Here is a 19,463-nt window from a genome sequence, read left to right on the forward strand (position 1 = left end):
GGCTGCCTTCTGCTTCACCTTGCAAACCTCACAGAGTAATCGCCATGGGTGTCTCTTCCCAACCAACAACAGATTTGAGTGACTCATACTCTCTCCGTCATTAGTGAGTTTCAAATCTCACTAAACCTCCAGTCTTAGGAACTGACTCCTTATCTGGTCTACAGTGCCACACTGGACTCCCTCAAAGACGACTTCCCCACCCCCACCTTACCCCATTAGCAATCTCCCTCCATTTGGACAACTCGGCTCTACAACTTCCCCTGCACACCATGCCAGGGATACAGCTCTCTCTCTAAAACCCTGATCAATAAGGTCCAGAAATGCTAATCAATGTGCTCTGACCACTTGGCAGAAACCAAATAATTACTGTTTGACAGCCATTTGAATATTTGGTCTTTAAACATCAATTCTATTTGTATAATATCTATTTATTCATTTATTTATTATGTGTCTGTGCATGAATTGTCTGTGTATCTATGTATATGGACACAGACATGCCAGTGTGTGTGTGTGTGTGTGTGTGTGTGTGTGTGTGTGTGCGCACACGCTTCGAAGGTGCTTGCATGAGTGTAGGTCAGAGAAAAGCTTGTTGGAATATGGTTTTTCCATCTACCATGTACTCTAGAGATTTCACTGAAGTCATCAAACTGAGTAATAACTCTCAGGTCCAATATGGACAATTCTAAAAAGAAGAAATTTTGAAATTTCGTAATGAAAATAAAACACAAGCTCAAGCTTGGCAACTTCCGCAAATCCACAAAGGTGGTAAGCGTGAGTTAAAATAGGCCGTATCAGGCTGGAGAGACGGCTCCAGAGCTAAGAGTTCTGACTACTCTAGCAGAAGATATGAGTTCAGCTCCTAACGCAACACCAGGGGATTTACTGTCTTCTTTAGGACTCTCCAGACAACCACACACACGTTGCATAGACTTACACATACATATGCACAAAACATAAATGAAAATGTTTTATGAAAAAAATGAATCATGCCCAAATTAGATCTTCAGACAAAATTACTTTGAGCCACGACTTGAGTTTTGTCTCCTGGACCCATATGGTAAAAGGAAAAAACCAACACCTGCAGGCTGTCCTCTGCGGCATATGCATGCTTCTCTCTCTCTCTCTCTCTCTCTCTCTCTCTCTCTCTCTCTCTCTCTCTCTCTCTCTCTCTCTCTCTCACACACACACACACACACACACACACACACACACTCAAAATGAGTATTTTAAATGTCAGTAACCCACTGGACTCATTAGCACCACACTTTACTGATTTTAAAATTAACTTTTTGTTGTCCCCATGAGAATGTCCCTAACCGTAGTGTCACTGCTGAGTGCTGAGGGGAAGCACACAGGGACTGAGTCAGTAGTACAAATGGCCATAAGTGTCTGAGTCTGAGGTGGAATGATGAATGCTGGGAAATTTCCATCTGCCATTGTATGGCATTGCGGTGGCGAGGAGAACTCTCAAAGGCTAAGAGAAGTTACGGGAAGCCAAATAAAACGATCATCCTCTAAACACTTAGCGCTTCATTATCTTCCCACACTATAAAGATTACAAAATCAAAGATACACACACACACTATATACATTTATATATATTTATATTTATATATATATATATATATAAAAAGAAAATGCACCACCCACGGAATAGGGAAAAGATAGAACATACACTCTTCTAGAAAAAAATATTTACATTAGTCAAGAAAGCACAATTAACCAAACTAATTAAAGTATCATTCTATGAGCCAAGTTGTTTAATTTCAAGAATAGTAACGCTGTCACAAGTGCTTCAAGCATAAATTAATTTGAACAGTTCTGAGCAACCAACTGTGATACACATTCAAAGAGAATAAAATTCTAAATTCTATCTTCAAATGCCATAGTATTTTATTACAAAAAAAAAAATTCTCAAGAAATGACAGGAATAAACTCAAAACAATTACATCATGTAGTCAATGTTTTCAGTAAGATCAAACATATATATGTGTGTGTGTGTATATGTGTGTGTGTCAAAATTTGCTTTCAACATTCCTTCGTTAACACTTGAGTTGCTTTCATGTCTTTGCAATCCTTGAAATTTTCACTAGTTATCCAAACAAATAGCTTGCAAATCAAAGTATTTTTAAAGATGAAAACATAAAGCCTAATTAAGCAGTCTAGTTTTCTTTAAACACCAGCTCCCACAATTATAGTCTCGCTGGTCTCTCCAGACAAACAAAACACTGACAATGACCTCTCCCTGCGTGTCACCGGGCAAATCCCTAGAAAGCCAGAATCCTCGCACAGATGGGCATGCTCCTCCACCCCTGCTCAGCAGCCTCCTCCACGGGAGCACCTGCACCCCTGTACCATCCTGCGAGGCATCCCGAAAACACCTGGGCAAGCTGTTTAGGAAAAGAACTAGACACTGGAAGAGATGTGGGATAATTGGGGAGAAGGAAGAAAAAAAAAAAAAAAAAAAAAAAAAAACACCACCATTCCTGGCACTCAACACTTGTGCGGAAGCAAGCTCCAAGCCAGCACCTGGTGAGGGGGCCTGGTAGATGTGATGATTCCAATTTACACATTCAGCACAACGTTCTGTCTGCCTGTCAATTTGAAACAGTTTTCTATTCAGTGATAACAGATACCCCAAAAGAATGCAGCGTCGAAGTGCTGACAGGAATTTTATGCACTAGCTAGCCCCTCTCTTCTGGACCAGCTGCATTTGCCTTCCTAACTCTTGAATGGGCTGGCAGCTCTTTATCTGTATAGTGCTGAGAAAGAACAGCCACAACATTAGATTTAATATTTCAGTTTTTAATGTAAATACTAACCTTTTTCATGAGCAAAGTTAAATATTATTCATTAACTTTTCTCTAAAAAAATTTGGTGGGTGTACAGCACAATACTTAGTCAGGTGCCCAAAGCATGGACGTTTATATTTCTAGTTAATAGAGAATATACCAATAATTTTTCTAAGATGACAGAGACTGTGAGCATAAATAAAAACAAGGGGAAAACATGAAGATGCACTTGCAAATGCTAAATAAAGGAGAAAATCTTAAATATTAGGAGGTTTATTTCACTTCTTTATCAAGTCCCTTATTTGACTAATTTACATATGCAGACAATACATTCTGATAGCGTTCCCCATATCCTCCCCTTGCTCCTTCTCACACTCCCTCCATTCCACACCCTCCCCCCTCTCTCCATCCCACACCTACCCCTCCTCCCCTTAATGGTCCCTTTTGTAGATCACCAACTTGTGGGTTGGTTTTGTGGCTCACTTAAGTCCAATCAGAGCATCAGAAGGAGCAGGAACTGGCTGTACCTGCTGGAGCATGAGGAGGTCATTAGTGGGCACACAACGCCCCTCCCCCTACCTCTACATGATCATATTTTTAAAAGTATTATAAACATATACTCTACGTAATGGTTTGTTCAGAAATACCAGGAATCTTTCCCATTCTTCTGATATTTAAATAAGGAGCTAACCAACTGCACTTGGAGACTATCGGTATTTATTTTCACATATATTCCATATTAGGTTGATAACTCATCCCCCCTAGAATAACTATAACCTTCTAGGTAATTACCTAGGATTACCCATTTGTTCTCACAGTGCCGTTACAACTCCCTTACATCTGTGCCATGAAAAAAGCAATCTACACTTGAGTTGCTTCCAGCGGGATCCAGCTTTCATTTTTAGAATGGATGGCGTTGTGAAATACGCAAGCGCCACCCGGGATTAGAATGTGACACAAGGGTTCTTTGCCCAAGAGGAAACAGTTTCAAAGCCAACGAGCACAGCCGAGTGCTGGGAATGAGAACAGGAAAACTCACTTCTGGAACCTAAGCTCATGCTCAGTGGATTCCTGAAAAGCTGCTTTGGAACACCGTGCTGAGGGCTAGAATGCCAGGCAACTGAACAGATCACGGCACTGTTGGCCCCACCATTCTCAGTCAAATGCTTCCCTCCTCAAATTAATGACCTCAAACACATATCTAGCATGTAGCATGTATTGACCTCAATACAGAGGCTGTGATTTTTTTTTCCTGAAGTCCAACAGAAACAGAGACAACCACTCACTAACATTGACTACAGGAGACAAAGAAATTCTGAATGCCAACATGCGTGTGTGTGTGTGTGTGTGTGTGTGTGTGTGAGAGAGAGAGAGAGAGAGAGAGAGAGAGAGAGAGAGAGAGAGAATTCCCCCAACAAAATCTATTTTATTATCATAAATTATAAGGAAGGACTTTAAGGTCTGCAGCAAGGTCACTAAGAAAATACTAACTCTGGAGCTAGATCTCAGAGAGGCTGTGTAAGTCTGTATAGAGTGTCACAAAATGCCATTACTTGTCAAATGACAAAAATACCTAAAAAGAAAATCACAGGTCATGATCATGAGAATTTTCAAGGAACTAGAGACAACTATCGTTCATCATGTCTCAACTGATGTCACTAAAATTACTTCCAAAGCATTTTCCCAAAACACAGAAAACAAGGGTAAAGCTGAGTTCATCCCTTGGACTTCCAAGAATGAAGTTCCACATGCAGAGAGAAGACACCACTGTCAGCTGATGGGGTTGAGAAGGTTACTGTCACCTACATAATTAAAAAAACAAAAGCAAAAACCAAAAACCTAGAGGAAGGAAGCTCAGAGCTCTGAGTAGCCAGAGGTTGCTACAATTAAGCTATCAATACACTCACAATCAGCTGTGTGGCCCAGTGACACTTCCTTCGAGCCAGGCATGCTGGAGGCCTCCTGTCTTTGGGCAGAGCTGCTTGGAGGTGCTCATGAGTGAAACATATTTAAAATCCTACCTGGGTGCTCAATCTGCGTGAATATGTTTTGGAATCAACTAAAACACAGGAGTACATTAATCTCAGTGCTATTACAAATAAAAAACACGAATAAAATATTGTCACCAGCCTCACGGAACTCACTGGAACATATAAAAGGAAGCAGAAGAGTTTGTAAAATCAGAGCCTGGGGAAGGGGGAGGTGCCTATAAATCATGCTGTCCAATAAAAGCAGGCTCTCACTGTTGCTACTGGTCAGTCTCCCTGTTCATTAACCACCCCCGGCAGTCCTTTACTGGGCAATCCTTTACTGTGCTTCATGGTGTGATCATATGGGTTCAGAGGATTTGCATATTTTATCTTCCTTAAGCTTCCAAAAGAAACCAGTTTTCAAATGTAACCCCCATCAAAATTAAACTGGCCAGCATTGTTTTGAAGGGGACATTATCTTTCAGGTTATTTGTTTGTCGTTTTGGTTTGTTTTGTTGGAGACAGGATGTCAAGTAGCCCAGGCTAGCTTCAAGCTTCCAAACATCCAGGTGGTACCTCACAATTCATGAGGCCACAGTGGTGTGCCACCATACCAGAAAGGAAAGAGTAAGGGCCACAGAATTGATGATGTTAACTTACAGCAGATGTTCAAAACCTAAAAGGATGGGGTGGAGAGAGGGAAGGAGAGAGGGAAGGAGAGAGGGAAGGAGGGAGGGGAGGAGGAAGGGGAGGAGGGAGGGGAAGAGAGAGGGGAGGAGGGAAGGGAGAAGGGAGGGGAGGAGGGAGGGGAGGAGGGAGGAGATACATGAATAACCAGACCATGCTGGAATAGGAATGCTAGCTCCTAACTTTGCAAGCATAGAGAGCCTGTACCTTTATCTTATTGACCCCTCAAAATAAACTGTGGTGCTGGCAGATACTTGTTAATTTCTGCTCCAACATACACATTAGAAATCAGTCAGCTAGCATCTACCAGTAATCAGGTCACAGAGTAGCTTTGGACCAACTGAAGGCTTCAAAAGCCTCTATGTAGGGAGGGAAAGGATGTTTGGGAAGGGTGAGTGAGAACCTGAGCCATTCTGCTGGCTGTCATCCACCAGACGATGTCAAACATTAAGACGATGTGTCCTTAAACCGCTGCAGTATGTCAAAATCAAGTGACAGAAGTCACCCTTTCCAGTTACATATGGGGACTTCTCTTCTAAAATTGTGTCTTTTATAACTATAACCAAGGACTTAAAAGCAAGTATATAGTATCCACTGTGACAAATGCAAATTTGTCTTCTCCTGGGGGTCTTGCTACCTTATTAAAGTATGTGACCTGAAGACACATGGATTTTCTAGTTCTGATGAAATCGGCTTCCCAAAGACCAAAGTATTATTTTAATTTAAATTTAGTTTAAATTTTTTTTGGCGTAAAAAGATTGATACGATCTGTTCACACCTTGTTGGGATTTTATAGTATTACGCTTTTTACTTGTCTTATCCATTCAACAGAAGTACTCAAAATGACATGACTCTTACATCTACCTTAGCTACAAACCCCTGCAGGACCCTAAACTAAAAATCCACTCACGAATGCTCACAATAATTGGGGTCACAAATTAAGCCCAACTCGGAGGTAATTCAAATAGTCCAATGCTGTCACTTAAATGGTTCCGGTTCTGTCTTTGCTGAACCTTTCTGGATGCGCCGAGGTGTGCTTCTCTCTTAACCTCTGCATTGAGGGTTCTAATTCAAACAGAGATGGGACCGAGAGGAGAAGATTTGCCACCTTGCAAACTGGCATCACGCCTATCTCCAGAATTGTTTAATCACTGAAGATTCTCCACTCGATCTTCGCCATCAATTAACAGAACCGCTCAGAGAGCTGAGCGAAGGTCCTCAGAGGCAAGCTTTCTAGTAAAGAGAGCGGATGGCGGGATCTGCAGCAACTGCAGCTAATGGGAGGAGCTTAAGGGCTTCTAGAGCTATTCCAGGATGTTGTTTGCTGCAACTCCTAACAACAGAGCCCAGGATTAAGCAAGCTTCCTGTGACCAGCAGAATAACAGAGAAAGAATGAAGAATGGTACCCACTGTCCAACCTGAAGGAGGATTGGAGGTAGGGGAGGAGTCCTGACTTTATGCTATGATGACAATCCCTGAGAAATACAAACTATCTATAATTACCCCCAGGCTTTCAGAATACCAACTGTCTATCATTTCATCAAGACCTGATAACTTCAGAGGGAAACTACTTAGAAAACGGTACACTTCTTGCTATAAATTTTAAAGATGCTTTAAAAGCTGATGAGTTTGCATTGCTGGATTATTTTGTTGCAAATCAAAAATCTGTTTTAGTATAGCTTTGGTGTTTTGTTTTGAGGGAAGGAGGTGAGATAAAAATCTCCCTATATAGCTCAGGTGAGCCTCAAATTAGCCCAGAATAGTCTGAACTTCTGGTGATCCCCCAGCCTCACTCTTTGCAAATACTGAGGTTAGAAAAGTGTGGCTACACTGCCCAGCAAGAGAGTTTTAATGTGTAATGGTATTGAACCGAAGACCTTGAAACAAATTATCTCTTTGAAAATAGCCATTAAGTTAAACAACTATGTACAACACATTTTGAAGTATGTTTTATTCTGGAGAATATGTTTTGTTTTTCCTGCGGTAGGAATATTTGTCAACCAGCTGAAGCCAAACACAACATTCTCTGGGGACAAAGCTGGGCTCAGCAGTAAAAGCTCAACAAAAACCTGACCAGCTTTTCTGGGTCTGGGCTTCCTCCAACTGTGAAGTGCGAAATTCTAAACTACCAACTCCAAGTCTGAAGTTCTTTCCCTCTACCAACAATAAAAAGAAAAACACCTAAAGCACCCGAACCCAACCTTTTTAATGCCAAATTTGCTGTTAACTCTGATCCCAGTTTGTGAGGACACAGGAGACCACTGAAGACACCTTTACTTGGCAATTTTTATTCTCAGAACGTTAGATATTATCAGTAACCTATTTTTGTCTGTGAAAGACAGAAAAGGGATTATACCCTCTATCCCATAGAAATATCATCTGCTACGAAAAGAAACAAGTAGAACATCTCTGATTACACTGCCGAGTGACAATATTATATGACCCTAAGCACACCAAATTTCCTTAAGCCACTTTCCCTGACCAGTTAACCCTGAGGCACTCACTCCGTTCAGGCCTGCAGTCTTGCGGCCCTAACATACCACAGACACCCAGACTAAAGTGAAATGATACTGTTAGTTATTGAAAAAAAAAATACCAGAAAATAACACAAAATCAACTTTCTCCAAGTGAGTTAGGACAAAGGACACCATTTCAATCACACGACTGCTGAACTGTTACTGTAAACAATAAAACGAAGTATTAAGATGCTATTAAAATAATGGGTCTGTGTGGGGCAACATAGAAGCAGGGCAGAACAACTGGGAACGGAGGGGGAGAGTAAGGAGAGGCCAGGCTGTGAGGTTGTTCAGGGATTTTTTTTTCAAAGCAAATTATCAGATGAAAGGTCATCGCCAAGCATACAAATCGGGATTAAAACCTAACAAAATGTAACGAGGCTCCCCGCATCCTGAGGAGCCCTCCTCCATTCCTTACTAAGGATCATAAACTGAGCAGGATGCTTCGGTATTTCAAACACGTTGTCTGGGTTCAAAACAAATGACTTGCTAGGACTGAAATCACTATCATGCAAATTCGAATCGCCTGAACGTTTTAATAACCACATCTCCAGGAAACCTATCTCCTCAGAGAGACTATCCATGGCTGACAGTCGGGGCCTCAGCCATGATTTAAGCCCACTCCAGACACTGAGTCAGAATCCAGGTCGTCTTCAGATCCCCACAAGACTCACAGACACGGGCAGTAAATTCCAACACACACCGTGCTGGCTGTGATTTCTGAGGTTCAGCATGACTTCTCCTTGAAATTTCTGCTCCTCAGCAAGGAGGCCCTGGTGAGCGAACAGTCCTTTCTAGGACTTAGCTTCTTCACCACTAAAGTGGAAAATTCTATACTACTAATCTCCAAGCTACCATTACAAGAAATCCCGGAATCCTTCCCAACTAGATTCCTGTCCAAATCACAGGACACTGCCCACATCAGCTCAACCTTAAAAACAAAGTAAGAACCAACAAATGAACAAATCAAAAAGCAAATATCCAAAATCCAATGGGCTCTCTATGCACCACCAGTCAGCGATGGCCTCCTGATGTCCCTGGCTTCAGTCAAAGAAAAAGCACCAACTCAATCTACCACCAGGCTGTGAGCCACCCACTTGGGATCTTGACTATTTCTTATCTCAAATATTTAGGACCAGAATTAGTCCTGCTTTCAGAATCTTTCAGGTTTGAGGTCGTTCCCACGACTTTTAGGGCAAAAACCACGGGCAACAACAAAAACAGCACATTTGCTCTCAAATGCTTGGATTTTCAGAAGAGGGACAGCCCATTAATCCTGAAAAGAAAAGAATAAAAACCAAAGGAAGATGGGGGGAGGGAGCTGATGACCAAGCCACAAATATACCAGCTAAATGGAAACAGATGCTGAGACAGGACAGTTAGCACTTATAAACGTGCAAGGAAATAAGAGGGAACTTTACCTGGCTCTCCTTTGGCGTTCCCTTCCACAAAACAACCCTGTTACCCAAATCTATTTCATTCCAGGAAATGTTTTCTTTTTAATTCTGAGGGATTTCTAAGATATGTTGTCTTTGTGCTCATTTTAATTATTTACTACTTTAAAATTTCTTTAATTATTTTAAAATATTTAATTCAGACAGTCACAGCTTTCTTAATAATCTATACACGCATCTACTGCATGAAGCCAAATCTTGGTATTTTAAGGCTCCATGCACAAAGAAACCTCTTCAAAGCAAGGACAAATCATTGAAAATAAAAGTGATATTTGCTGTGCCTTTTCTTCTTATTTTCTTTATAACAGCTACCAAAATAATCTGCTCTTATCTTGACTTTCTATCAACTTTAACCACAGAGACCTGGGTTAATATCCATTCACTTCATTTTAAAGTAAATAACTTGAGAATTTGGGGGCTGAAGACATAGCCAGGGGCAGAGCATTTGTCTAGCATGAATAAAGCCCTGGGTTCAACCAGAAACGTTGACAAATTTCAATTAAAACTATTTTAAGAGTCATAAGAAAATGCAAATGAAGAAAATTTTAAGACATGGATGTAAGCATGAAAATAGAGGAAAGTTAAGGGGAAACAGATATAAACCAAAGGGGGTTGAAAAATAAAGCAAACTTAACAAAATCAGGATAGTTAGTTTGCATTTAATTGGTGTTTTATTACAAAATCTTTTCATCTTAAATTCTTGTAGGAGCTTGTCCAAGAAATATAAATACTAAACTACCAGGCAAACTAGAAAACACTTTCCCAAATAAAAATGCCACGAGACCACCACCATCAGTGGACTGTCGTCTGACCAAGTGGCCGACAAAAACCAAAGAGAAGTTCACATCGAATTTAACTGCTGGACAACCAAGTCTACAAAAAAAATGACTTTATCCTTACAACTTGTCCCCAACTTAGAAATACAGAAGGAAGGCCTTTATCTTAATCTGCCTCACTGCTAATAAAATATACAGACATGAGCATTCTCACATACTACTTCTCAACATGTACCCTCTTAGAAAAGGCAATTACACGCCTGCATCTCTGACTGGTAATCCAGAATTCTAGGATTCCAGCCTTAAGAAGCACCTTGCCACAATAGAAATATTTCCTATGAAGGTATTTATCTAGTTAATACCTAAACAAAACAAAATTAAGAACCAATGTCTGGTAAGTGAAGGTTGAAGGTAAATCTTTTTAAGTCTATGCACAGCGAATTCTTTAACGGCTATTGAAAGCCATTATTACAATAAGAACTGCAAATGAGGAATTTATTTTCGCTTGATACATATTGTGTTTATCTACAACATCACCGTGTACATTGTAGAAGATAAAGAATAAGAGGTGTCTAAAGAAAAAAGCATAAAAGGTTCAAGGTGTAAACAACGTTAGGATGTTATCATGATTCTTTTAAATTCTCTATCTTTTCCCATGAAGACGGGCTGCCTTCACACTCAGAATAAAAGCGGGGAGATACTTTTAAGAAAAATAAGCTCTCAAAGCAGGAATCATGGCAGACATGAAAGTCAAAGTCAGGAGAGCCCCATGCCGATAAGAAGAGATTATAAATGTTGTTTGTGCTTCCTGGAGCGAAGATAGGGAATTCCCTTCTCAGCTTTGCATTTTAGCCACGAGATCCCAGGGCCGGGACTAGTATTCTCTTGGAATCACTTCTGTCAAGTTGACAAAAGGAGTTCAGAGGCAGGGTTGAAAGATGTCAGGAGATATTCGCTAATCCACACTGATGTCTAATACATGTAGCCGGTATGGCTGTCATATGTCATTCTCTGTCACGCAGAGGAGGTGAAGAGAAATGAGACCGCCACCGGGTAGCGAGCATATGTTTCAGTGAGACACTCCCTTAGTAACACGGAAGATAAATCGGTTTTCAAGGCGTACCAGCCCCTCATTAATACTTATGTTCAGTCATCCCCAGGAACCTTTTTCTCGGATTTTGCAAACCAGCTCAGTGGTAGATTTGAGAGCAAGAACCCGAGTTGATTTACAGATAGAGAAAGCAGCTCCTGAAAACTGGAAGAAATGAATGACAAAGAATTCTCAGAATGGAAGGGCCTCTAAAAGGATGCTGCTTTCAGTGCTAGCGTTTCTAATTAAGCTACCTTTGATCGATTATTGATTGTTGCCAATGAACCAATAAAAATGACAAATGGCTAATTTGCACGTGAGATCAGTATTTCTAAAATGTACTTCACATTGAAAAAGAACCATTGCGTCTATAAATATTTGATACAGTCTTTTCCATCTGAAAACTAAAGCTTGTAAAGTACACAGAGCCAAGGACACCCTCAGTGACTTTCGGGGCGGGGGTGGCGGGGGGCTGTCCTGACAGACGTACTGATTTATGCTGCATTTCCAACGGTCGCGGAAAGACTTGATTATTAAAACAAGAGATGAGCTGAACAGCAACAGGAAAGTAAAAATGAAAGACAGCAAAAAAGTCAGAATTGAAGGCAAAAAATAATCGTGTCCTTGCCATTAGTCTCCAATTAGGAGACAGGATACATCAGCTGTGAGAACTAATAGATAAAATGACCCACACCGGGAATGGGAAGGCACCCCAGCGTCACCACTGTGGGTGGCTCACTGTGGGTCTATGTTCTACAGAAGTGAGTTCCAGGGCAACTGGGGCTATGTAGAGAGACCTTGTCTCAAAAACAAACAAACAAGTAAAATGAAATAAATGCTTCTTTTAAATGACCTAAGCATACTCCTTACTAAAGTATAAGTGAGCTTTTCAAAGCACGTGTGCATGCACCTAATATTTTAATTCATGCAACCTAACGTCACATTCAGAAAAAATATATATCTTGAGCTAGAAACGAAGTAATTCTATGCTATATTTCATATCCAACTACAGCCCTGTCTTGTAGAGTCTATAAATGGAAATAAATTTCCATTTTAAACCCTATTGTACATCATCACCTATGGAGAACCCTGCCACAGTCAAAGTATACTACACTTACAAAGCACAATACGGGGTGTTTAAGGGGCTCGAAGAAGAGACAGAGGTAAGTGTTTGCTAAAAATATAAATATGGGGGGGTAAATGCTTTGTTTTGAGTGGATGCTAATTTCCCCGATCTCTGAGTTTAAACAATGAGGTTACATTAGCTATGCAAGGAGCTCAGACACAATTCCTATTAATTTAATGGGAGTTATGACTTCCATTAAGTTTAATAGGAGTCATACAGCCAAATCCCCATGTACCTCGCTGGAAATTCACGTTTTAGGCATCAACTAATCAAACACACTGAAAAGAGCAAAAGTAGGCAAGCGGGCTAGGCTGTGAAATGGAACACGGCTTCTGTAAGTCAGCTAGCTCGGGAGCCCCATAGGCATCTCCAGGAAGAAGCTGAACAGTTTGCCTCGCTGACAGCACAAGACTGAGCCTAGGAGGGCCACTAAACTGTGGTCACCCCCAGCTGCCGATGGGATTTCTGCAATTTATTGTGACTATTTCAATTTCTTCCCCTCTTTTCTTAGTTTACTGGCAAGACAGATTAAGGAAACAAAACAATTAAAAAAAAAAAAAAAAAAAAAAAAACTCCACACAAATAAATCATGCTCAAAGAGCCTGATCTCTCTCCTGGATTAAAAATAAATAAATAAAATAAAACTACATGAACCCCAAGTACACAAATGGTGTGACCAACTTCTGAATCATAGTAAAAAAATTTTTTTTAGATCACAATCTTTTTTCAAAATTAATTTTCAAACCTTACAGTCTAGGATGGGACCACAGCAGTAACTGCCTAGCTAGCCTGTGTGAGGACTGCGTGCTTCTCACAAGATTATCCTAAAGCTCCCGGTCCCTCCTCCAGGACAATGGGATCTTCCGAGATGGATACAGACTGGCTGATTACCGGAAACCAGACACCAACGGGCAAGGATGTTCCCTGGTTCTGGGAAGCTGACATGTGATGCTTGTGTGCACGCAGGCTCATGTGAATGCATATTTATTATGTCATGTGAATTAACGAATTCTAGTGACCTAAACTGTTTTACTCTCTCTTCAGTTTAACAGTGGAGAAGAGTCATTTTTCCCCCCACAAATCAGATCATTCTGAAATATTAGTATACCAAAATAACTTTTCTAAATCATTCTTGTCCATAGCTACTGATATTAAAAATATCAGTTTAGTCAAATAGCATTAGTGTAAAAAGCCATTTAAAAACTAGCTTTCAACTAGATCCACCAGTGTGTTCTCAGATTTTCTTGATGTTTATAAAATTGTGAATTTTTATTGGCCACTTGCATTTATTACAACATTTTTCTTTCAAACTATGATAAGTCACGATGGGATCTGAGTTAACTAACTGGACTTCAGAGTTCTGAGCTCTAATGATACATTTATGGCATAAAGACTTGGGGCTAAAATCCATATCACCAGCTTTGCTGAACAACTCTTGTTCCTTCTAACCTGTCACTTGAGCGAGCCTTCCTGCGTGTGACTTATACTTGCCAGGGCCCCATTATATAACATAATTTAATATTATAGCATAATTTAATTCTCTAGGACACAAAAAGTCAATTTTCTCTTCTTCTTACTGATACATGGGTCCACAGTGGGTTACCAAGCTTATAAAAATTGGCCAAAATAACCAAAGATCACTAGGTTCTCAATAGAACTAACTGGTAAAAGGCAGCGGTGACTCTACAGAAATATGACTCAATTAAATAGAAAGTGTACAAAACATGTCAAAATATGATCTTCAGACAATCACTGTGCGAGCAGAGACACTACAATCTTCAAAGCTTCATTGGAGACTTAAGAGAAGAAGGTGTTGTTTCCACTTTGAAAAAAAAGAAATCACAGGATAAACTGCTGGACAAACAATACAAGCAGCGGGCTTCTCGAATAATCAGTTTTATCATCTTACAACATTTCAGATGAGTACCAAATCTGCTTTTCCGGTACAGGAAGCAGTGGGGGTACCGTTGAGTGGCAACCCAGCAAAGCACAAGGACCTGCTCTCCAACCCAGAGCTGGGAAGATAATACAAACCACTGACGGACAGACCCCTCACAAATATGGAGGCACACCTCTCCTGGGCACTGAATACAGACCACATTCAAAGCTACAGGAAACCTCCACACTTCTTCCAAAGACAAAGCCTGCCCAGAGGAGAAAAGAAAAGCCCTGAGGGTGTAGATGCCATTTGTTTGGGGCCTTCACTATTTTTTTTTACCTTTAGAGCTATGAAAACCCTATGGTTTTTGGTTTCTACTGAAAGGGTAAAGAACCGGCAAAAGTGGATTAAATAATGCCAAGCATCCAGTCCTGTCCCTAGCCTTGGCAGGCAGGCTTAATCCATGACACATCTCAGGGTGTCGCATCGCAATGCTCTATTGAACCCCAGCCGGTTCTTGAGTCCCTAACCCCAGCAAAGGACCATAAGCTCCTGAGTTAGAGACCTACTGTGTGCATCTCTTAATCTCAAGGACTCACTCAGGTTCAACACCAAATAAAGAGCAAAGAGGGGCAAACCCAGCTCAGCAACCTCCTCCCAGGAGGACAATGGAACAGCTCTCATCTCCGCAGGGGTAACAGCAGGAAGATGGACTCCAGACCTCCACTAAGAGCTTGCTGTGTAGACCAAGGGCCTGAGTTCAAATCACAGAATCCACGTAAAAACGCTAGGCATGGCATTGTGGGGGGGACAACAGGATGGCTGGAGCTTAATGACAGCAGCCTAGCTCCAGGTTCATTTTGACACCTTGAAGAAAAGGGAAAACCACGCAAGAAGTGGTTTAATGGCCGAGGGTTGGAGCTCTACTTCTGTCCCGTAGCCTGAACACCTAACTTTGATTAGTTTCTCAACAGGCATCCTCAGATCGTTATCTGATTTCGGTAATAAAGGCAGCCCCGTGTCATAGGAAACTCTTCTAAGACAACCTCACACGCCGCCCGCTCTCATGCTCTGGCAGTGTGTGCCCACTGTGGCTACTCTTAAAGCCAGCAGTATACGCCCCTCCCGGGCTCTTTTTTTTTTCTTCTTCTTTTTTTTTGCCAGTAGGAGGGAATGCCTTCAAAAGCAACACACCCCTGGCCTGATGAGGAAAAAATGAAATTTCTCTTAAGAACGGATATGAATCCTGACCCGAGAGGTGACGCTCGAAATAAAACCAGCGCATGTCATGAAAAAGCCTCTGCACGCCGCCCCCCACAGAGCGGAGCTACTGCGCTGGCAGAGGGCTCTCCATCTTGATTGGAAAATTTTTCATTATTGGACTAATGAGCCGTTGGTCCACACCTGGAATCTTTTTCAATGTATAAAAACACTCAAATCGAACAGCGGGAATTCAGACAGTGTTCTTCCCCCCCCCCAAAAAAAAAAAAAAAAAACAGATGCAAAATTATAGACCATACATACGATTTTCACAGCAATCCAAGCCTGAGATTCGTATTATTAAACTCAGTTTCCGCCTGTTTATCACTATAATGCCAGTTATTCCAACATAATACACTTTTGGACTCCTAGCTTCACCTCTAAAGCAAACGACTGTGGCATACCCGAATTAAACACTAGCCTGCCTGGAACTTCCGAGTGAATATATGTGTTCTGAACACGGAAATATTTCTAAGGACATTAATCATTTAAATGGCATTAAGTTGTGTTAGTATACCCGACGCAGGAGCCAGGGAGAGCAGGCAGAAAACGAGGAAGCAAGCACAACTTCCAATCCAAAGTCATTTGAGCAATTCCTTTTGACAAAATGAAAATGTGGAGTTGTGGTTGGAGGTTTTCACAAAGACAACAGACAATGCCTTTTCTACCGTTGATATCATTCTTTTTTTTCTACCCTTCTATTAATATGTAAAATGACCAGAACTATATATATATATATATATATATATATATATATATATATATATATATATATATATATATATCCAGTCCTTTATTATATTGAGAATAAAAAAAAATCCACTGTATGTGCAGGTGTTAAAACTAAAAGATGCTTTAAAGTTAATAGATTTTATGCCAAATACAAACTTTGGCAGGACCTCCTAGCCGGATTTTACTAGGTCGTGTCTAACAAGCCCGGTCTAAAAAGCACCCAGGTGAGCTTTGTCTTTAAAGTGAGTAATAATGAACACTATAAACAGTGGGTATCAAAAACCCATTTAGAAATTAATAAATGATAGATCTCAGTATTTAGAATTTATATATATATATGTGTGTGTATACATATGTATGTATATACGCCTCTGAAAATCTGTGACGAGAACTATACTCACAATTATTTATAATTTATACATTTTTATAAGAAATGGGATTATAATTCAGTGGTAGAAATTCTGTCTTTCTTAAGTATAGGGAAAGCTGTTATTTTTCTAAACAGTTTTCACACTGCAAAGAGTGTGGCTGTGAATTCCTGAACGAGAAATTGTATCTCGATGTTGCATTAACAGGACTCAGAAAGACTAAGAACTGGAACATCTAAGACAGAGTTTAGAGGGAAGGCTACATACAGTGCAAGGGGTCAGGACAAAAGAGTTCAAGTTTTCTGGAACAAAGGCAACCCGGACATGTTGAGAATCATTTTGTAAATTTATACTGATATAAAATATGAAATAAGGCATCTAGCACTTTTTAATACCAGAAAACAGTAATGAAAGCAATTTAATCAGACACACAGAAAATGAATTCAACGCCCATTTTTAAAATAACAAAGTAAGGATGTAGCCACTTTTGAGACAAATGAGATCCTCCAGGTTCTCCTGGGTTTAAGAAAGAATGATTGTGTCTTACCTTCGGTATTCGGTGAGAAACTGATTACAATGATAAACCACAGACTTCGCATTCTGCAACCAGAAGACACCATTATTGATCCCTTTAAATATTTTCCTTGTATTCCTTAATGAATCTAGTTATAAATGCCCAGCTTCATCGAGCCCAGCAGTGTGCATCATTGATCCTCATATCTGGAAAAAAAAACAAACAAACAAATCAATCACTTACTCTAAGACCCTGGTATGTCGTCACAGTAAATGCATAAGTCACAAAACTCCCTTCTCTCCATTTCTTAACTATGAAATACATGCTGACCACATATCCAGGAAGGCTCCTACATACACAATATCTGAGGCATGCTGAAAAAAGCTTCCAAAATATGCAGACAATCATATTCATTAATATAAATGTGTATATATTCTTGTAATGATATTATCTTAGGAAAGCACGGAAGCTCAGAAAATCACTTGGGATAATACATCTGTCTCTCTATGGCATTAACCTTTTGATCAAAGAACTAGCTTTAGAATATAGAAAAATCTCCAGATAAATATATAACAAATATGTGAGCATTTGTTGATCAGAGTAACAGCAATGTAATTTAATATTTTGTACAACATTATAGAGCTGATGAAATCATTCTTCTAAACAAATGTAAATGGTTGAGAACATGTTCGCTTACAACACAGGACAATCAATATGTCATCTCCAGCCACTACCCTGCTAACCAGACACAGAAGGAGCAGTTAGTTCCTGTCTCAAGGCCACTTTCTGTGAATGCTTTAGGTTTCCTAGCATGGCTCTTCTCTGACTAAGATGAAAGTAACATCACCAAGTCTACTGGACCTGAATATACCCAAAGACTGTGAGCACTGCATCTTCAATGGCATGGGGGGGGGGGGTCTTTTCTTTTCTTTTTAGAACAGCGTCTATTTCTAGGTTATTCTGAAACTCAGGGTCTTCCTGTCCCAGCCTGAGCTCATAAGATCACAGGGACAGACCCCTGGGAGCCTTCCAGACAACTGGTCGACTTCTTTGTAGGATCATATAAGGATCCAAAGAGCCTTACAGCGTACATGAGATAAAGACGGCTCCCAAATATACCTGGACCGGCCACCAACAGTAAGGAAACCACTGTTAAAAACCCTTCCCAAGCTGCAACTGTGAAATTGATTAGTGTTTGCTCTTGGGCGGAGAGCAGAACTGGGGAATCGAACCCAAGACCTAATATCCGATAAGCAAGACCTCTACCACTGGACTACCAACCCTAGTGTTCACTGAAGAGTTTTATAAAGTGGGAAGATATAAGTTCACTCCTATTCCTTGCCTCTCTCCGGTTGTACACGTGACTCAAAACAAAAAAAGTCTTGCTGATGTACATCCTATCACTCGCGTATGAAAAATAACAGCAGACCAAAATTCCCCTGTTCATCAAGTATTCTGTCATATCACCTGAATTACTCAGACTTGTTAGAAGCCCCATGTACCGTGTTCTATTAGCCATCCCCTCTATCCTGGCGTGATGTAACTTCAATGGAAAAGCGATCAAATTCTAAACGGTTTGAAACATAACATTCATCAAACTACAAAGGGATTATCACAGCTGTCAGCAACAAATATACCAGAAAGAATGTAAGAAACAAATTACTCTGAATCTACTCCCTAGCATTTGCATATAAAATTCCACACCGGTCTCAGATGAAAGGCATGGAGACATTTCTATTATAAGGAATTGGTTGTATCATGCCTACAGGTTAAGGGATAGAACTATGTCTATTGCGGCCCCCGTATGCGCATACATACGTTCCAGCCCATATTTCAGCTCTGAAGAGATTTTTAGGTATGGCTGTGACTAGGAGGATCTGTGGGGATCAGGCAGCTCTAAGGACACCCACATGAGCTTTGCTATCAAAAGAAGAAAAACAAAAACAAAGAGCCACCATGAGTGCAAACGACCCAGAAAGAAGGAAGCCATCAAGACATAATGCTGGAGACTGGACACCAATCCATATGTAGAACCAGCCAGCTCACTCTGATAGTCTTCCCCAGGGTTAGTCACAAGAGAACCTGGCAAAGTTCCCAAAAGGTACTCTACGTTAGACAGATCAAAAGGCTGGTGCTCTGATACCCAACTGCTCATCAGTGAGCAACTCCTCACGGGCTTCCATCTCTTCAGACACCTGACCAGTCCGCTGAGGAAAAATCCAGCATGTGAACGATATGCATTCATTGCAACAACTAAAACCGAACCAGCCTTCAGATGACTCCATGTTCAAACAAGGA

General features: G+C 40.6%; 1 protein-coding gene across 5 annotated transcripts in view; it reads right to left on the reverse strand.

Moving 5' to 3' along the window:
* Positions 1-17,353, reverse strand: part of ADGRL2 (adhesion G protein-coupled receptor L2) — a 133,028-nt gene extending 115,675 nt beyond the window's left edge. For all 5 annotated transcript variants that reach the window (XM_080915614.1, XM_080915613.1, XM_080915617.1 and 2 more), the window contains exon 1: positions 17,199-17,353. In XM_080915614.1, coding sequence (XP_080771740.1) covers positions 17,199-17,271 — 73 coding nt within the window. In that variant the 5' untranslated portion in view covers positions 17,272-17,353. The remainder of the gene's footprint in view (positions 1-17,198) is intronic.
* Positions 17,354-19,463: the final 2,110 nt, after the last annotated feature.

The sequence above is a fragment of the Micromys minutus genome (genome assembly GCF_963924665.1).
Source record: "Micromys minutus genome assembly, chromosome: 4".
NCBI lineage: Eukaryota > Metazoa > Chordata > Mammalia > Rodentia > Muridae > Micromys > Micromys minutus.